The sequence below is a fragment of the Phoxinus phoxinus genome (assembly GCF_949152265.1).
Source record: "Phoxinus phoxinus genome assembly, chromosome: 21".
Taxonomy (NCBI): Eukaryota; Metazoa; Chordata; class Actinopteri; order Cypriniformes; family Leuciscidae; genus Phoxinus; species Phoxinus phoxinus.
The window spans coordinates 15,765,523-15,784,914 of NC_136896.1; the positions used below are offsets into that span (position 1 = coordinate 15,765,523).

Genomic DNA, 19,392 nt, shown 5'->3' on the forward strand with positions numbered 1-19,392 from the left:
TGACGATCATTATGCAAAATGACATTTACTCTCAGATCACATCCTTAACCTCCACGCTCGCTTCTCTCCATCTCACACGCACAATCCAATTTCAGTAGTTCCTAACTGTGTGATGAAGATCCCAGACCATTAAGCTAAGATAACTTGCAACTGGCATGACAACTTTGTCACAAAGTGATGAAAATATCAGAGTGTCGCTGCTGTGTTCGAGCTTTCTGACAGTGCCGCATCAGTCACCCTCATATCAGCTGTGTTCCTCAAAAATATAATCGTGTTTTCCTCGCATCAGTCTGGACGTAAAGTAGGCCGTTGTGATAGAAATTAAGCTCTTGGCATGACTGCTCACCTTCCTTATACAACTCTCTTACTTTTGGGAATACATAGCAAATACAGACAGAGCACAGATGGATTGTCTAAACACCACAGCGAAACTGTCAACGCATGATACAGCAATAAGCATTATCGCTTAAAAAGTGCAATCACAGTTGGTAATACATTTTTTAGAAGTCACCCTTATTTATCCATACTTTCAAGTCACGACAAATTAGACAAATACACAAAAACATTCTGTATTGGTAATTTAAGGTTTAAATAAATAAAAAAACATTTGCCTTTGTACTCTACATGTATTATATTAAAATAAAATAGACTACAGTATGATCTAGCTGATATTCTTCAGGTGAATCTCATACTCATAATCACAAAATCAGTCTGAATGTCCGCTGAGGAAAGCGATGCCTTTGTCCTTTAAACTACTAAGGGGATTTTCCATGACAGTGCCAGTCAATACATTTGTAAGTTTGTCTTATTGTTTACAACCTTAAGTCCCTTTCAAAATAAAAGTCTTTGCTCCTGACTCACTCATAAAGACAGTCTTTGCTGCCATCTAATGGTGTAATAATGTAACTGTCACTGAACTCGAAATCACAATAACTAAGGCACCCTTTCTCAATAGTAATACCAAATAAGGCATGTTATTTATATAAAATAATTATTGAAAAATAATATTTAAATAAACAATTTTAGCCATTATAAAAGTGTAAGAAGTTTGTACAATAGGAAATAAGCACAAGCAAACAGTTGGGTTAAAAGTACTCTTCACTTTTCTCTGTTGAAGTCTATGGGGTCGTAGAACTGATAATGTAATGTTATATCTATGAAAATGTTGTTTTTTTAAACACATGGCTCTATAGTGTAATCACTTTACAGTGTCGCAATGACCGCGTTTTGTCAGTGCCTCACCCATGACCCATCAAAGTTTAATTAGTGCGTATGACAAAGCTGCCTAAAGTTACAGTAGCAACACAGACAACAAATAGGCGCTCATATTATACATACAGCATCCCTCAATATGATAAGACCGCACGCACATAGAGCTTTTTATGGGGAGTATTTTAACTTAAGTGCTGCAAACCATTCCTGTTTTCTCTTGTCAACATTTGGCATGTATATAGTATACAGACATTATTTTCAGATTTGCTGGTGCTCAAAACTCTTTCTTCAGGCATCTTAATCCTGCACTCATTTAAATATTAAGCAAAAAAGTTCAAAAAGTTTATGTTTAATTAATCCAGTTGCTCTTTTTACCCCGTTTAACAATGGGTTCCTATGGAGACCAGAATAGGACAGCATCTAAACGGAAGTTTGAATCCGTCATAGTGGTGCTCATCAATTAGAATGATCCATTACAAGTTTCTCAGGCCTGCTCCTGGAGGCCACTTAAAGGAACACTCCGACTTTTTGGGACTTTAGCCTATTCACCTTATCCCCCAGAGTTAGATAAGTCCATACATACCTTTTTCATCTCCGTGCGTGCTATAAGTCTGTTTGACGCACCCACCGCTAGCCTAGCTTAGCACAAAGACTGGATGTAAATGGTTGCAGCTAGCATACTAATCCAAATAAGTGACAAAATAACGCAAACATTTTCCTATTTATATGTTGTGATTTGTATAGTCACAGAATGTACAAAAAACAAAGTCACATGAGACACAGACATATTTTAACCGTATAAATACTGGGAACTATATTCTCTGAAGGCGAAGCACTGCTACTTGGGCGGAGTGATAACCGCAGCACCTGAGATGTCACGCTGGTTTTGTTGACAGGAGAAACAACGGCGCGTCTCAGGTGCTGCGGTTATCACTCCGCCCAAGTAGCAGTGCTTCGCCTTCAGAGAATATAGTTCCCAGTATTTATACGGTTAAAATATGTCTGTGTCTCATGTGACTTTATTTTTTGTACACTCTGTGACTATACAAATCACAACATGTAAATAGGAAAATGTTTGCGTTATTTTGGTCACTTATTTGGATTAGTATGCTAGCTGCAACCATTTACATCCAGTCTTTGTGCTAAGCTAGGCTAGCGGTGGGTGCGTCAAACAGACTTATAGCACGCACGGAGATGAAAAAGGTATGTATGGACTAGGGCTGAACGATACATTGAATTTTCATCGTCATCGCGATATGAACTCCCGCGATGAACACATCGCAACAGACAGCCTGACACGATGAATAATGCCTGGTTCAGATTAGCACTAACTTACACGTTTTTGACTCCTAAAATCTTGTCGTGGACAAGAAACATGTCAGACTACACGTTGCTTTCCGACCAGTCATCGCGTGCCGTCACACACACACATTCACTCGCAAACAGTCACTCGCACGCACAGACACACAAACACACACTCACTGTCCCTCGCTCACTCGCTCACGCACGCACGCACGCACGCACGCACACACGCTCACACTTTCACTGGCGCACACACACACTCACTGTTGCACTCACTCACGTCTCGCCTCGCTCACATATTCAACCCGTCGTGGAGGACCGTTAAAGAATTAAACATGCTATAGTCTTTCTGTCGTGAAGCATCGCAGACGCGACGTAGGTTGTCGCCCACTATGACACACTATACGATGACACGATCGAATCTTGCGTCCCGACGCCCGTTGTTATTACGAATCTCCACGACACCCATACGCCAAACAGATCGTGCCAAAATCGTGTATTCTGAACCAGGCAGGTAATAAACCTTTGACCTATCACGCAAAAAACCTATTGAAGCACTAAGACATGGGAACAGTATAGTTAACAATCACATTTATCGCAAGTCATATCGTCATCGCAATATTAAACAATATTATCGCACATCGCAGCTTTTTCTCATATCGTGCAGCCCTAGTATGGACTTATCTAACTCTGGGGGATAAGGTGAATAGGCTAAAGTCCCAAAAAGTCGGAGTGTTCCTTTAACACTACACAAAGCATGACAATAATCTGACAAACAAATTAACCCAACACAACAAGATTAGATTTCACAGTACACTGAATAAAGTAAGCCAAATGTATCTGGATGACATACTTTCAAAGTGTGCACCAATTAATGCTTTTGGACTAACATTGCTTACAGCCCAGAATGCACCCTAAAAACTATAAGCATTATATCAGAGATAGTCTTATTATTGGGAGTTAAAGGTTCTCTAAGCTATCCTGGGTGACGTCACTTCTTGTTGACGTTCGAACTATTGTCAAACAAAACGGAGGCTAGCTAGACCCTCCCTCCTCCTCATCCACGCACTAACCCCCCAAACCCCACCCCACATCATTCTTGTCGGTGATTGGCTGGAACACTGTTTGTTATGTTTCGTGGTGCGGGTTAGTCCAGTTTGTTTTTGTTGCTGTTTGTGGAGCCTGGGGTGTCTACAGAGACCGCGTTTTTTTAGAGTGTGTTCAGGAGACAGACAGCTAGCGGATAGTGAGAAGATATTTGCTGTATGTGACAAAAAAATGTTTGGCCTAAAAAATGCGTGACATCGCTTAGAGCACCTTTAAGAGGGTCCATGGCTCTACTCCATTGTAAAAGAGCGTAATGGCGAACTTGGATCATGTGTGCCATGATAAAACAATCCCATTACAACATTGACACCATTGAATTGAGTTGTACAACAGTCAATACAAAAAAAATGTTACATTGAAGGCTTGCCTTAGACGGGTTTGGTTATATCTTACCAGAAATTATGTAATGTCTTTCGTCGGTCCATCAAGTCACCAGAAATGGAGGATAAGTGCATTTTCAAATTGTCACTCGCTGACGCTGTACTTCCAAACAGCAAGAATAAAAAGCCTGAAACACAAAACAGATAATACCAGCTTGATACTGGTCAATGATACAGCAATTTGTGTCAATGGTCAATGCCACAATTATATGTTGATAGAGCAACTGTAAAAACAAACAAAAAATTATAATATATATATATATATATATATATTCAAAAAGTTAAAACCTGTTGTTTTCATAAAAATGTAACAAATCAACCACTGGGACACATAAAACGAAATAATAAAAGAGATGTGAACCAAATAGGCTAAAATTGTGTATAATCAATCATTACAACATGGTCTTCTAATAGTATCATATATTAATGTTTATAATGATTTAAATATGACAAGGTTTTATCACAGTAAATAAATATGATAATAATCGTTGTTTCGGTGAGCTCCCCAACAGCTTGTAGCACTGAATTTCTTTCCCGCCGTAATTGGTGACGCACTACAACCTGAACCAAAGAGTTAGGTGTTCATATATCTCTGAAAATATGAGATTTAAAAGCCCATTTCGAGTCTTGACTCAATTTCGACCAAACACATAACGTTATAGTAAACTGGTACTGCGGTTATAGGATAGCTTGCCTTACATTAATGTTACAGCACCTGTTATCGTTGACGTTAGCTTGGTTCAGTCCAAAATGGCGTCAGCGCGACCGCAGCGTCCATCTAGCGATTGTTGTCAAAACTGCAACGGAGTTTCGCCTCTTGTTACTTCTATACTCTTTGCCTGAACTCGCCCACACATGCCTTACAACTTACAAGATCAGATTTTTGAAAGGCTCAGCTCTAAACTTGTACCCAACTACCCGTTCCAGGCGAGTGGACTAAAACGAGCCAGGAGAACAAGTGGAAAGTTAAGTGTGAACGGATGGATCTCTTTCTATATCAATTTATATGTAAATCACAGTAAATTACCAACCATATGGTAGTCCTCATTTACAGTTCTCCCGAATTCATCCTTGCAGGAGGGCAGCTGAATGAGGATCCATCTACAGCTAGATTGCTCTCTGTCGTTAATGTGTATTTGTTGGCAGGCCATGAATGAAGCAATGAAACCATCTGTAAAGACTGCGCTGCCTATACACCGCCCTCGTGTGGCTTTAAGTGGAATCAGGGCTGGGGGGGTTAGAAAAATAATTACTGGCTGAAAAATTATTATTTTGTTGGAATGTTTGTTTGCTGATATCAAAAAATGTTAAACACATGTTGTAAGCTAAAGTCATACTCACTTAATCCACTAAAACCATATTTTTGAATGGTGGAAAATTTATAATAATAATGGCCGTTGTTGCTAATGGAACATTTTGTTGTTGTTGTTTAAAGCTACACTATGTTATATATATTTTATATATATATATATATATATATATATATATATATATATATATATGTATATATATATATAAGTCATTAGGCTACTGGGAGAGTGCAAATCATCCCCTCAAAAAAATCTTGTTTTACTTTACCCGAATACGTTTTGATAAATCTATAACAATGATTTATATTTTAGAAGAGCAGAGCTGAAGCACAACCAAAGCAATGTTCTTCCACAAGACACAATTTTATTTTTTAAGCACTGGAGGGCCAAAAGTATTATAGTTTGAGATGTTAACAGATATGTAGGTTGCACATCAATAAAAACATCATTAGCACTAAGTTTATTGTTAAGGGGAAAGTGGGGGGCGGGTTCCTTAATTTTTTGGAGCTATTTCGTTCTTCCGGTTGAACCAACGTCACGAAAAGTAAGGTATATTATGTGTAAATCCGGTGTGGTGATTGGCTACTGTGGCTGGAGAATATGTATCTATGTAATCAGTTTCTAAGTCTTTCTCTGCATTCTTCATAGGAATGAACTCTTTTAATCCAATCATTGTGCTGTATTATGCATGAGATTACGCAAGGTTCGCCCCAGTTTATAAGAAGGGCGTCTGAGAACACGTCTTCAGATTCGTATTCTCTGAAGGAAAACGTGCAGGCATGCCCGAAGCCTGGCAGCGTGAAGCAGTCTCTCAATCCCTTTCTCAGGGAACAGAGGTGATTTACGTAACCTTAGACGTTCCCTTTCGAGGGAACTTCTATGCTGCGTCAGCTGCTGATGCTATGGGGACGCCATACCAACTACACCATGCTGACCAATGCCTGCTTGTTATTCTTAATCTAACAATCTAAGCACTAAAGCTCAGTTTGGACCACCTAGATCTGTGTGACTTTATTCGCTTCACCCCCAGTTCCTCAGAAGGAGAACTAGCTTTAGCCACACTCTTCTCCCCAGGAATTAATTCCTGGAAGGGGCACCGACAATCTACGAGGAGCTGAAAGGACTGAAAAAGGGGGCGAGAGCTTAAGTAGTGACCCCATTCAATCACTCCCTTTTTTGTTACAGCACCCAGATCTCTGTGTGGCCTTTTTAAATAGAGTTTCGCTTGGCTCCCAGTTCCTCAAAAGGAGAGCTAGCTTTAGCCACCCTTTTGCTCTTCTCCCAGGAACTCGTTCTGGGAAAAGGCACAGATGATCTAGGAGGAACTGAAATAAATGAAAAAGGGAGTGAGGGCTTCAGCAGTGGCCCCACTCAGTCATTCTCCTCTTCCTTCGCCACACCCACACATCCCCGACGTACGGCTTTCTCCTATTGCTCCGCCTTTGCTCCCCACTCCTCGGAGAGTGAGGAGGGGCAGCCGCACTTGTCTTCTCCTCTTCTCCCTTGGAAATGTTAGAGAATGGACGACTTAGCAGGGGCCTGAACCCAGTGAGGGATATATTTCCCGAAGGCAGCTTATTGCGTTCTCGCCTCTCTAAACCTGACCACCGCCGTCTCAACAGCAGTGCCAAACAGCCCAGAGTGCGAGACAGGGGCATCAAGAGGACAGTTTTATCTGACTCCTTGATCCCTGACAAATTAAGCAGATATGTCTCTCTGTTGCCACCATTGCAGCCATGGACTGGCCAATAGACTGGGCCGTCTGCTTAATGACATATACGCAGTTTAGTGACTACCTCAGGAGATAAACCCTCCCCCTGATCCAGGTTTGTTCAGATCTGCCTGGTAAGTTTGCAGTACTGCCATAGTGTGCAGAGCTCCACCAGTTTACCCAGCCTCCACATACAATCTGCCCACCAACCTTGATGCCGTCAGACATGGTTTATAGGGCAAAACGGGAGCCTTCAGTGATGAGGATGTCCCCGGGGAAAGGCAATTCGCTAAAACTCCTTTACCCGAGGCATCCCCCCATAACCTTGTTCGCTCAGCTCCTTCAAATTACTCTAAGCAGAATGGACCACCCAGTTAGAGTATGGATGTCTCCACGCACCTGAAACTTTGTTGTGCAGGTCTGGGAGAAAGGGAAGGCTCAGTGGAGCTGCACACTTATGACTCTGCAGATATCGTTCATCTAAACAACCTTCCCGACTCCGAGTCTAATGCTTTGAGCCGGACCAGTTTAAACTCAGACTGTGATATAAGTCATAAGTTTCAGCAGCTAATTTTATTCAGCGGTTTGCTGTATCGAGCAGGAAACAGATCTATTAAAATGTAATATATCTGTTTCTACAGACACCACGTCAATTATATCAGAATCACAGACAAGCAGTGAGTCCTCGCTTTCTGTGAAAGAAACCACCGAGCATATCTCCACTTTTGGCACATAGACAATGGAGCCGATGAGAGAGGTGAGGGGAACTCCATCACGCTCCTCTACCTGCTCCGTCTGAGATTCTCACTAGTAGCCTGTGCGCTGCCTCACCAAATGCGGCGCTAGAGCCGTGGGGCTCAGCGACTTGACTCTACTCATAAAGTCAGCTGGGAGCGGAGTTTTCTCAGTAAGAATTCATCGCAATGTATGCATCAAACCCCCTCGAGGGCTGAATGTGCATGCTCCGCTCCCAGTCAAATAACACACAGCTCGTGACTATAGCCAGGCGCTTAGAAACGCGGGCAAGGACGAACAGAATTCTTGAATTGTCTGCTCACCATTATTCTGCCTACCTTCTATCCTTTCTTCACTCACTGCTATCTTCACACAGCACTTAAACAAGCAACTTCCTGAAGACAAAGAAGCTGATGACGTGTTCTCAGGCGGCCTTCTTATACGCTGGGGTGCATCTTGCGACGTCATCGCACTGCATCGGCCTTTGTATGGCGTGTTTGTACACGTGCCTCAGACACCGGTTTCTGCGAGGCCATGTCCCCCACAGCATCAGCAGCTGACGCAGCACAGAAGTTCCTCGAAAGGGAACTAAGTGGATGTCATACTGAATTTTGTCAAACTTAAGTTTCTAGCCAGCGAGAACAGCAAGCATTTACTTTCTGGTTTGTCTTCTAACTTTGGAGCAGACCTCATCTGAGTACTATAATAATTTAATGAAGTCTCTAATGAAAGGAAATCAAACACTAAGAATACCTGCTTATTATTGGTTCTGTGCACTCTGCTTCCTACAACGCAGACAAATAAATGATGCGGAAAATTAGAGCAGCAAAAAAATCACAGTGATTTACAATTACACGAGGTGACCTGAATAAAGCTGCCGGTGTACAAATGTAATTATAAGCAAATGGAAAAGATAGTAGAGAAAATTGTGTAATTCACAATAGACTTTTTTTACTTGCTAATATTTCCTGCAGTTTGTCCCCAGAGCTGTTAGACCTCAATGAGCATTGCATAATGCTTTTGTTCTGATTGGCTGACATTCTGCCACATTAAGCAGGTATCCTAACAAATAAATACCAAGATACACAAGATACTTATTTAGACAAGCGATGTGTATTAAAGCAGTTGAAACTGAAAAGGGGGCGACATTAAGTTAAGGAGGCAGTACTTCAGACTACCACTTGGCAGCTACCTCATTTAATCCTTATACTTTAAGCCCTGGTAAAAATAGAGCATGGAATACAAACCATCTAGTACTGTTGGAGAGATTAGTGGAGGATTATTTAGCCATTTACTCAGATAAGTACATATTCTGTTAGAAGGAAGGATTTGTGGAAATAAGAGCCCTGGCCATCATGCCCCTTTAGTTAGTGGTTCTTATACACACATGATGAACTACTGTAGAAGATTGCATGTTCAAATATGTGTTAAGGTGTGCTCACATTAGGCAAAAAGCTCCATTGTCTATTATCAATAGTGTAGGAAGCACAAATCTGCGTGAGGAAATAGTGCAAAATTTCCATGTAGAAATGACTGGAATTTGCCTGTGAAAATTAGTCGTACAATGTTGACTTCATCTGCAACTTTAGATCACTCATTTTCATGTCAGGTTGTGTTGCATGACACATACTTGTGAAGGCCCAACATTTGCTAAAAAATCTTTGGTCAGTAACATGATTACCCCACCATTGCACGGTGTGTGTGTTTGGGTACTGAGGTTGCTGGGGGAATGAGTTGTTTGTTTCTTGTCTTTTTTTCAGGGTCAGCACCATAAATCCCTCTGTTGCCCAAAACTGCATTGACTGCAAATAGGAATAATGGGTTGAGAATGCAAACATGAATTATTGCCATAACTGGACAGATCTTGTCAGCAATCGTTCTTGTCATGTCATGGTCATATCTGAAATGGATAAAAGACTGAGTACACCTAAACTTTGGTAGGGTTGTATTTCTATGGAAAAGTTGCACTGTATTGTTGATTAATGCTACAGATAAACCTTTGTATTTTTACTTCTTTGTTTCTTTTTTCATTTTGTGTATGTGACTGCATTCATGTACACAGATTTGTTTATATAGGCTAATAATTTGTTACAGCCAAATGTATTAGTTAATATCACATTTTTATTTAATATTAATTAATATATTTTTTTAAAACATCCCCAAAAAAAAATTGATTCACGCAAGGCAAGAAATGTTGGTAATACTTTACAATAAGGTTCATTCTTCGCTTCGCGCCGGGGTCCTGATCAGCCTGTCGGGGTTGTATTCGCTATAACAACTGCCTCGCTCTACATTATCCCTTACTTAGTTAACACATTAACTAATGTTAACTAATGAACCTTAAGTGTTACCGAAATGTTATTGTAAAGCCCATACTTAAACAATATAAATGTATTTTGACATAAGCCCCCACCAAAAAAATGTGGGACTTTTTAGTTTAATTTGGGACAAAATTTCACCAGATGAAGCAAAAGCTAAATTAACTATGAAAGTAGAATGTTAAATTAAGATACAAATAAAAAATGTTTAGTAAATGTTTAATTTAGTTGACTTTCTATAAATAAAGACCACTTCAAAATAACTTCTTGCTTATTGTGATGCCTTTTTAAAAAATATAGGCTACATCACATCAGTATTCTGTGTCTAGTGTTAATTTTTCTGTTGGGAGTATTATTTGCTTTTAGAAAAACTGAACAAAAACGGGTTTAAACCAGACACCATGGTTTTCGATTAGACCAATATAACAATGCGCTCATATAAATGTGGTTGTTTCACTTTTTTCAGTGTACACTTATGAGCAATGAATGAACACTATTTTCAACACTCTTGCTTTTCATTTTATTGTCAGTGCGGTGCACTATACTTTAGGCCTATTTAATAGGACTGAGACCTACAACCCACCATGCTCTTTTGTACAAAGCTGAAATTGAACTGCCTTGCATGCCTTCTACAAGTTTTCAAAAGACTGTATGGTCAATTAATAATGATGTAAAAACAACAGCCAAAAGTGTCACTACACTGTGCATGTATTAGACACTGACACTGTTGCATAAAACATTTAATGGAACTGTGTAAAAGAGTATGTGGAAGTATAAGTAACTGACATTACTGCAGTGCAGTGATTCCCTGAGGATAATGCTGAATCTGAGCAGAGATTTAATGCATAATTCTTAACTGCACAGATGGTCTAATGGGTCTCAAATCTTACACCATCTAACTTCCACCATGGATATATGTTCTACAGATGGAGATAATGGCCATGTATATATGTTAAAACGTTGTGGCTTAACTGGAGCTGTTAAATTAGTGCCCATGATAAATTGCTTTATATGCACTCAACGAATCAGATATTTTCTGATGCTCTAATGTGCTTTTCAGTGATTGCATAATGAATTTTGATATGCTATTAGAATTACTGTAACCCATTAGAGCTCCATTAAAAATAGTGTTAACATGAGACTAAATTTACACTACAAAAAAACATGAAACATTAACTAAATATTTTATATCATTAATGCATTTATAAACGGGATGCATACAGAATCATATGGGGAGAAGGAATACAAACAAAACAGAAGGGGAAAGTTTTGAAGAAAAGAGAAACAGTAAATTGTAATAAATATAAAATATTATTAAAACTTAATTGAATTTACTTTGATTAAAATTCATTAAAATGTAAATTAATATAAATTTTTTGAAAATATTGAAATGTAAAATATTATTATTTAAATGTTTTTAAATTATTTTAAACTATTTAAATGTAAAAAGTTATTATTGTCATTATAATCATTTAATAATTATTATCTTTTTTTTAACTTATTATTTAAAAAAATAATGCTTGAAAATGTAAAAACTATTGATGTAATAAACCTACTCTGAAAAATATTCACTACTGGAGTGAGAAATATTCACTACTGGAGTAAAAAATATGACAACAAGCACCATCCCCCCTATTTATTTACAATCTATCCTAAGACTTTATAAAGATACAGATGTAATTGTTGGTGGAAATATAAAAAAAATACGCACAGAAAGATGTGTTGTCTTTTTTAAGTTTAAAGAACTTTATCTCTGTGGGGGAAAAAACAATCTATAATAGGGTGATATCAGGTAAAATGGGCCATCAGGTAAAATGGGCCATCTAAGGTTTGGGGGTCCCAGCCCCTCTGGAATTTAAAGCCAATGACTGCAAAGGATTTCAAACTGTTGTCATAACTGTGCTTGACAAGTAACAGGTGATTTGATTGGTTTATTGTTGCTATGGTGGGTGGGGCAATAATTAAAATCAAGACTGCACCAGAAAGTTGCATGGTAAGTAGCCTGGCATACCAAATATAACTAAACTATTATAAGGATGATACATCTATAAAAAAACGAACATGCACATAAAAAAAACTATGCATAATATCTGTCTTGATGGCATCGATCAGAAATAATATTGTTAGTTTGGTATATGAACATATTTTTTGAAAAAGTGATGTTTTTCTTGGCGGCCCAATTTACCTTAACCCACTCAGGTAAAATGGGCTACATGGTTTCAGCTAAAATGGGCCATCATCTGTGTCAATGACACACATGTGTTTGAGTGTGAGTGAGTGTGTGTGTGTGTGTGTGTGTGTGTGTGTGTGTGTGTGTGTGTGTGCGCACACAATCACACACACACTCACACATACGCTCACACACTCACACATGCACACACGCTCACACACTCACACATGCACATTGCACACACTCACACATGCACACACAATCACACACACTCACACATGCACACACGCTCACACACTCACACATGCACACACGCTCGCACACACGCTCACACACTCACACATGCACATTGCACACACTCACACATGCACACACGCACACACACTCACACATGCACATTGCACACACTCACACATGCACACACAATCACACACACTCACACATGCACACACGCTCACACACTCACACATGCACGCACACACACTCACACATGCACGCACACACATGCACACACTCACACATGCATGCACACACTCACACATGCACACACATACTCACACATGCACGCACACACACTCATACATCCACATTGCACACACTCACACATGCACACACGCTGACACATGCACACACGCACACACAATCACACACACACACACACACACACACTCACACATGCACGCACACACACTCACACATGCACACACAATCACACACACACTCACACATGCACGCAAACACACTCACACATGCACACACACTTTTTTAATTGCACATTTTAATATGTGGGTTTGCACCCAAAATGTTTTTTTTTTTAATGGCACATATGAATATTTTTGTTTAATGTACTTTAAATGTTATGTGGCTGTATATAAGCAATTGTGTTTTAAAATTAAAATTGATGATAAATTACTATTTCCCTTTGCAGTTTGACTGGCCCATTTTACCTGAACAGCTGGCCCATTTTACCTGAAACTGCAGATGCAAAAAAAGTTGCCACAGCTGATGTTTCAAGAACTGTAGGGCCTAAATAATTATATTTTATTAAATAATTTCAACACAAAATGATAAAAAACAGTCATTATTAATCATAAAAACACATGGAAAGGGCATATATGGTGTTGTATTATTGTCCCAAACGATTTACCGAAAAGTGGCCCAATTTAGCTGATATCACCCTAATTAATTATTAATTAACAATTGAGTAAAATCAAGCAAGATTTGTTAAGGAGTGACATGTTTTGCGTATCATTTGGATTCCATCGTAACAGATTAAAAACCACTGAATGCGCGAGCACTGGAATCAGTCTCCGCCCACCTCCATAAAACACTAACTGCAGATAATCATGGATTAGTGAAAGCACGCGCGCGTGAGGAATCAACTTCAGACTCGTGGACTGTCGTCAAAGAAAGTAAGACAAATATTTGTTTTGTTGTCGTGTTAATTTGACAAAAGTTCAATCTTACAACTGGAATATGGCAATGCTGAGATCAAGACATTCTGCTGCACACGCGCAGATCGGTTGCTACTTAGTTTAATTTAGCTATGATTTGTTAAAGAAAAATGAACACCACAGTTTACAAAATATAAATTGCCTAATCGTTTCATAGAAGTGTCCGTTTAAATGAAATTTTTATTGAAATTATGATTTTAATATGACTTCAGCTTTTTACTTTAGAATAGATGTGGCTAAATAAAGTTAACATGAAAAGGTGATTAGATAACGTGCTGGGGGCAGGAATCAGGATGCTTGAGGACAGCGATCAGATCAGATCACTGGTCACGGTTTAAGCAGCCAGCTACAGTTACAGTAAGCCGTCAATACAGGTCAAGACAGAAGGATCCTGTCACTTGAAATGTAACTTGTGATGGGGTCAGGGGTTTCATCAACGAAACCCCCATCCACACCTCCATCCCAGTGTGCCAAATGTGGGACGACGTAAGTTTGAATTGAGTTTGTTCTGTCAGCAGCTGTTTTTCGTGTATGTTTTACCGGTATTCTTTTTTTAAATTTTAGCCCAATGTCTGGAAACGAAGAGCGCACTTTCATTGCCATCAAGCCTGATGGAGTGCAGAGGGGACTTATCGGAGAGATCATCAAGCGCTTCGAACAGAAAGGGTTCAAGTTAGTTGCTATGAAGTTAATCCAGGTAAATTAAATCAACCGTTTTAATCTCAATAGTTTGTATAGGATTTGCCTTAAAGGGATAGTTCACTTTAAAATTTAAATTCTGTCATCATTTACTCACCCTCAAGTTGTTTCAAACCTGTATTAATTTATTTCTTCTGCTGAACACAAAGAAAGATATTTTGAAGAATGTCAGTAACCAAACAGTAGTCTGTACCCATTGACTTCCATAGTATTTTTTTTTTCCTACTATGGAAGTCAATGGGTACAGACTACTGTTTGGTTACTGACATTCTTCAAAATATCTTTCTTTGTGTTCAGCAGAAGAAATAAATTAATACAGGTTTGAAACAACTTGAGGGTGAGTAAATGATGACAGAATTTTAATTTTAAAGTGAACTATCCCTTTAATAGCCAAACCGTGCTAAAGAGGGCGTCGAGATTGGGATTGTACGCCCAAAAACGAAAATTTTGTCATCATTTACTGAAATTGTTCCAAAACTGTATGAATTTCTTTCTTCTGTTGAACACAAAAAGAGATATTTTAAAGAATGTTAAACCAGACAGTTGACGCGGCACCCATTGACTATGACTAGCCTACACGCTTTCAAAAGAGGACTCATACAGGTTTGGAACAACTTGAGGATGAGTAAATGATTACATAATTTCCTTTTTTGGGTTAGGCCTATACGAGGCTATAACATTAGTTTTATTTGTGGATGTAGGCCTATTGTGTAATGCGAATGTTAAAAAAAATGCAAGATTTGTTTTTTGTTTCTACATTATTTAAAAAATATATTTATCATATATATTATCAAAAATATTATCACTACGCAGCTCTAGCAACATTCTGTTAATTCAGCATCTTCTAGCGGAAGGATGCTACTTGACGAAAATGTGTGTATATCCAAGTAAAAATGAAGAAAAAATGCCAGTGAAAATAAAGTATATATAGCCTGTATGATTTTAAAATATATTATATTTTCTACTGAATGTTTAAAATATATATTTATATTAGAACTATATAGGTTTCTATATTACTTAAAAGAACAGGGCAATACAAACTTTATATTTTTTTTGATTTAGGAAGCTCTATTCTTTGTATTTACATTACATGGTTAGAAATATTTCTAACTTGACACAAATAAGTTATATTATGTGAATATATATATATATATATATATATATATATATATATATATATATATATATATATATATATATGTATGTATAATATTCTCTAGTTAATAGTTTTAAAAAATATTATAATTCTTATATAATTGTATTAGAACTGCAATTTAATTTGATTCTCTGATTGTTACATTTTTATTATATTACTTAACTTTATATATTTTTATTTTTCCCTAGTGTGAAAGCTCCCTAGTGTGAGTATATCTCTATTTTTAGTGTGAGGGAACTTAAACTCTCTCAGACACGCACTTGTTTCAGGGGTTAAACCAATTACCGTACTAGTTCCTTGTGGTCTGCAAAGATATATATCCTCATGTGACTATCTCGTTACAGTAAACATGACCTCAAAATGAAGATTTAGTCATAAAAAAAAAGTTTTAGGTCAAAGGGGGATGTGGGATTAACGGACCTTGTCTTTAACGCAGGCCGATGAGGATCTTCTAAGACAGCACTACGGTGACCTAAAGGACCGGCCGTTCTTCCCTGGGCTTGTCAGTTATATGTCCTCTGGCCCTGTGGTTGCCATGGTAAACCCATTTATATTTCTTTTTCCCAGAGTGCGGCTCTAGGGCACTTTGAATTTAATACTGTTTCTCCCTTATTGCTAATAAATATTCTTCATATATTTCATGAAGTTGACTGTACTAATGCTATTTCCGTGATGTACTTTTAGGTGTGGGAGGGTTTTAACGTTATTAAAACCGGTAGAGTAATGCTCGGCGAGACTAATCCCATTGATTCCAAGCCTGGGACTATCCGAGGTGACTTTTGCGTTCAGGTTGTCCGGTAAGATCTCATACTGTATTCTAAATGTCATTTTGATGAGTTTGTTTTGAAATGCTATTTTAAAGGTTCCTAATTTTGTTCTCCTACAATAGGTTTACATGCATCCAAGGTCAAAAAACACTTGAATTTTCTCATAATATACATTGTATATCACTTCATTTTTAAGAGTCTGAAAACCTGTCGTCTATCTAAACCCCTCCTTTCCGTGAGCCTATACTCTGATCTGATTGGTCAGATTGTCAAGTCTGTTGTGATTGGTCGGAAATGAAACGCTTATTACCATATCTGAATTTCAGCGTCTTCTCAACATGTCAACACAAAACAAATTCGTCCAAACTAAACTACTACAGTGTTTGAGGGCGAGCGTTCAGACTGTTAGTCAAAATCCGATTTTTGTGCCTATCCGATTTAAATCTAAGTGTGAACGACCACAAATCACATGAAATGCAACTTTTACAGATTCATTTCGAGCTGCATTCATACAGTATGTGATTTGAAATCCTATTCAAATCTAATTTCTGGAACCGCTCTTATCAGATTTCGTGTGGTTTTTGTGACTTTTTCACGCCACTTTAAAAGAAATTAATACTTTTATTCAGCAAGGCATTAAATTGATCATGCGACACTGAAGACTGTAATGATGCTGAAAATTAGCTTTGTCAAATACATTTGAAAATATTGGTAATATTTTTAATAGTTATTTTTACTGTATTTTCAGTCAAATAAACGCAGCCTTGGTGCGCATAAGAGACTTCAAAAACATTACAAACATCTTACCGACCACTAACTAGGCTGCATCTGTCACTTACATTTATTTACCTGCACTAGTTTTTGCTAATATTAAATTGCTTTGGCTTCAGGAACATAATTCACGGCAGTGATTCTGTGGAAAGTGCCAACGCTGAGATCAACCTGTGGTTCAAACCAGACGAGATCTGTGACTACACCAAATGTCAGGACAGCTGGCTCAATGGCTGAACAACACGTTCTTCTTTTTCTGCACCCTTCTCCCTCTCTGGAGTTTCTGCTTTGATTCAGTTCTTTTTCATTTTCCCCCCCAATGTTTCTAGTGCTTGTCTTTACAATAAAACAAGAAATCCTGTGACATTTTATGACATACTGGGACCCTTTCAATGAGCTGGTACTATATTATAAAACAAAAGCTTGAGCCATGACGACAAAAGTCATGTAGTTCAAGGATTTATTGAACATAATACTTCAAGTAGTTCAATTGGATGAATTAGAAGCCCATTTACTGTATACTTACTGTATGGTACTTGTGGCCCCATTCAGGCAAAGCAACAAACCAAGTGTCTAGTTTTTGACAGAGCAATGCCACACGAAGCACTGCAGAAAGGAATGAATTTGGGAAATAAAGTACACAGTGCTCATTTAAATGATACTGTAGCACCAGCAGTGCTGTTTTCATAAAGTCCATTAAAATATAATTATGCCACATAATACAAAATCTAAAATTCAAGACTGCTACTTAGAAAATAAAAAAGCATGCAAGAACAGGATGGTCTGGTCTTCTCGCAGATTTTTAAACAATGTAGTTTACATCAGACAGTTAAAGTAAGTCTCTTTCAGTCAAGTACTGGTTGTTTTACGTGCAGAAATAAATTGATACAATAAAATATACATAGTACATACACTACATAAATGTTGTAAAAGTGCACAAGATTCACAGAAGTGAATAGCCGTTTGAGACTTTAAAGCTCCATTTGAACACTTCTCGTCCTCTAGTTTGGTGATATTTTTGTGTTTTAACCACATGGGCCCGTTTATTATTATGCAAGTTCCCTTTTGGTCAGCCGAGCCAAAAAAATGTAGTGCTTTGCAGTTTCTAGTTTTGCCAGAATGACAGCATTCACAAAGAGGGACTGTCCCTTTTTAACCTGACAAAGCAAATAAATTATCGTTCTGGTACAAAAATATATAATAGATGTAATCCATACAATGCTTTCTCTTTCCCAAAACACAACGGTTGTCAAAATATACTATGGCTCTATTATTTTGTTAAGAGTATTTCCTTAACATTTTAAGATCTAGTTAAGCAAAGGTTTAAACAGACACTGTACAGTGCAACTAATATACTGTACAACACTGAATCTGTTGGCAGGACATAGTTTCATTATAGTAAAACATACTTGGTCCATGGGGTTTGGGTCATTACACAATGATGATGTCCGCTGAGCAGTTTTCTTAGTTATATTTTTGATCAGTTGTATTATTGCATACTTTTGAACCGAATAAAGGATCCTCCAGTCTACAGAAAACAAAATTGAAGAGTGATAAGTCTCTTGAAACAGAGTTCTGGTTGTATCTCACTTAGATTTTACACCGTATATCCATTTGCTAGAGGCCAACTGTGAGTCTTGATCTGAGCACAACAGGAAATTAAAAGTGTCTCTGTGGGAAGAGCTTTAGTACAGTAGATCTGAACAGTAAGTGCTTACATTCTGCAATCTTCACTGCAGATATCCTGTCCGAGCAAACCGAAGATGCAGAAAGCAACATATTTGGGATAAGATTAGAGATGTGAAAAGTTTGTGAAAATTTGAGGCAGGATCCACCGCAGTTAATTGAAACTAGTATCTTAAATTAGCTCATTTAATTCAACTGTTAAAACCAATACTTGTAAGCAGGACCACCAAGGTGTGTTGTAAACAAAGTGTGAGAAGTTAGACATTGCATGTCTAAATCATCCAGAAGCTCGCATGTGAAGGCCCCATGCAAAGGTTATAGGGATTACAGCAGGTCAATCCAACATGGCTTCCAGCTGGTCAGCAAGATCATCGAACATGTTCCCTATATCATCAAGAATGTTCCCAGCTGACTTCACTGTGTTAATGCCCCTGAGAGAAAGAAGAGCAAAAACAAGGTTGAGAAGTTTTAATATGGAGGTACAGTATTGTGAGTGTATGTCTTAAAGTCCAAAATGACATATTTAAAAAAAAAAATCCTGTGAATTTGTTTTATTTCTGCCTTAAGATAGCTTGAATTTACCTCTACACCCTTGCATCATTTAGTCGTGGAAC

At 38.1% G+C, this 19,392-nt stretch overlaps 2 protein-coding genes and 1 long non-coding RNA gene across 9 annotated transcripts in view; 1 reads left to right on the forward strand and 2 right to left on the reverse strand.

The window, feature by feature from the left end:
* Positions 1–4,127, reverse strand: part of LOC306989670 — a 174,190-nt gene extending 170,063 nt beyond the window's left edge. For all 3 annotated transcript variants that reach the window (XR_013795686.1, XR_013795687.1, XR_013795688.1), the window contains exon 1: positions 4,015–4,127. This is a non-coding gene — a long non-coding RNA (uncharacterized lncRNA). The remainder of the gene's footprint in view (positions 1–4,014) is intronic.
* Positions 4,128–13,478: 9,351 nt separating this feature from the next.
* On the forward strand, positions 13,479–18,141 carry nme2a (NME/NM23 nucleoside diphosphate kinase 2a). Of its 2 annotated transcripts, none has more exons than XM_079594842.1 (5): positions 13,479–13,657; positions 14,264–14,396; positions 15,991–16,092; positions 16,239–16,351; positions 17,212–18,141. In XM_079594842.1, the coding sequence occupies exons 2-5, from the start codon at positions 14,268–14,270 to the stop codon at positions 17,327–17,329; spliced, it is 462 nt and encodes a 153-aa protein (XP_079450968.1). In that variant the 5' UTR covers positions 13,479–13,657; positions 14,264–14,267; the 3' UTR covers positions 17,330–18,141. The 2 variants fall into 2 exon arrangements, with proteins under 2 accessions (XP_079450968.1, XP_079450967.1); XM_079594841.1 differs by having other exon boundaries at positions 13,599–14,185.
* Positions 18,142–18,288: 147 nt separating this feature from the next.
* Positions 18,289–19,392, reverse strand: part of caskin2 (CASK interacting protein 2) — a 49,727-nt gene continuing 48,623 nt past the window's right edge. For all 4 annotated transcript variants that reach the window (XM_079594837.1, XM_079594838.1, XM_079594840.1 and 1 more), the window contains one exon: positions 18,289–19,209. In XM_079594837.1, coding sequence (XP_079450963.1) covers positions 19,113–19,209 — 97 coding nt within the window. In that variant the 3' untranslated portion in view covers positions 18,289–19,112. The remainder of the gene's footprint in view (positions 19,210–19,392) is intronic.

Bases quoted from the DNA above. Each gene is read 5' to 3' on its own strand.
- nme2a (XM_079594841.1), top strand. From the start codon at position 14,115: ATGGGGTCAGGGGTTTCATCAACGAAACCCCCATCCACACCTCCATCC. The intron at 14,186-14,263 runs GTAAGTTTGAAT...TTTAAATTTTAG, and splicing joins TGTGCCAAATGTGGGACGAC to CCCAATGTCTGGAAACGAAG. The intron at 16,352-17,211 runs GTAAGATCTCAT...CTTTGGCTTCAG, and splicing joins TTTTGCGTTCAGGTTGTCCG to GAACATAATTCACGGCAGTG.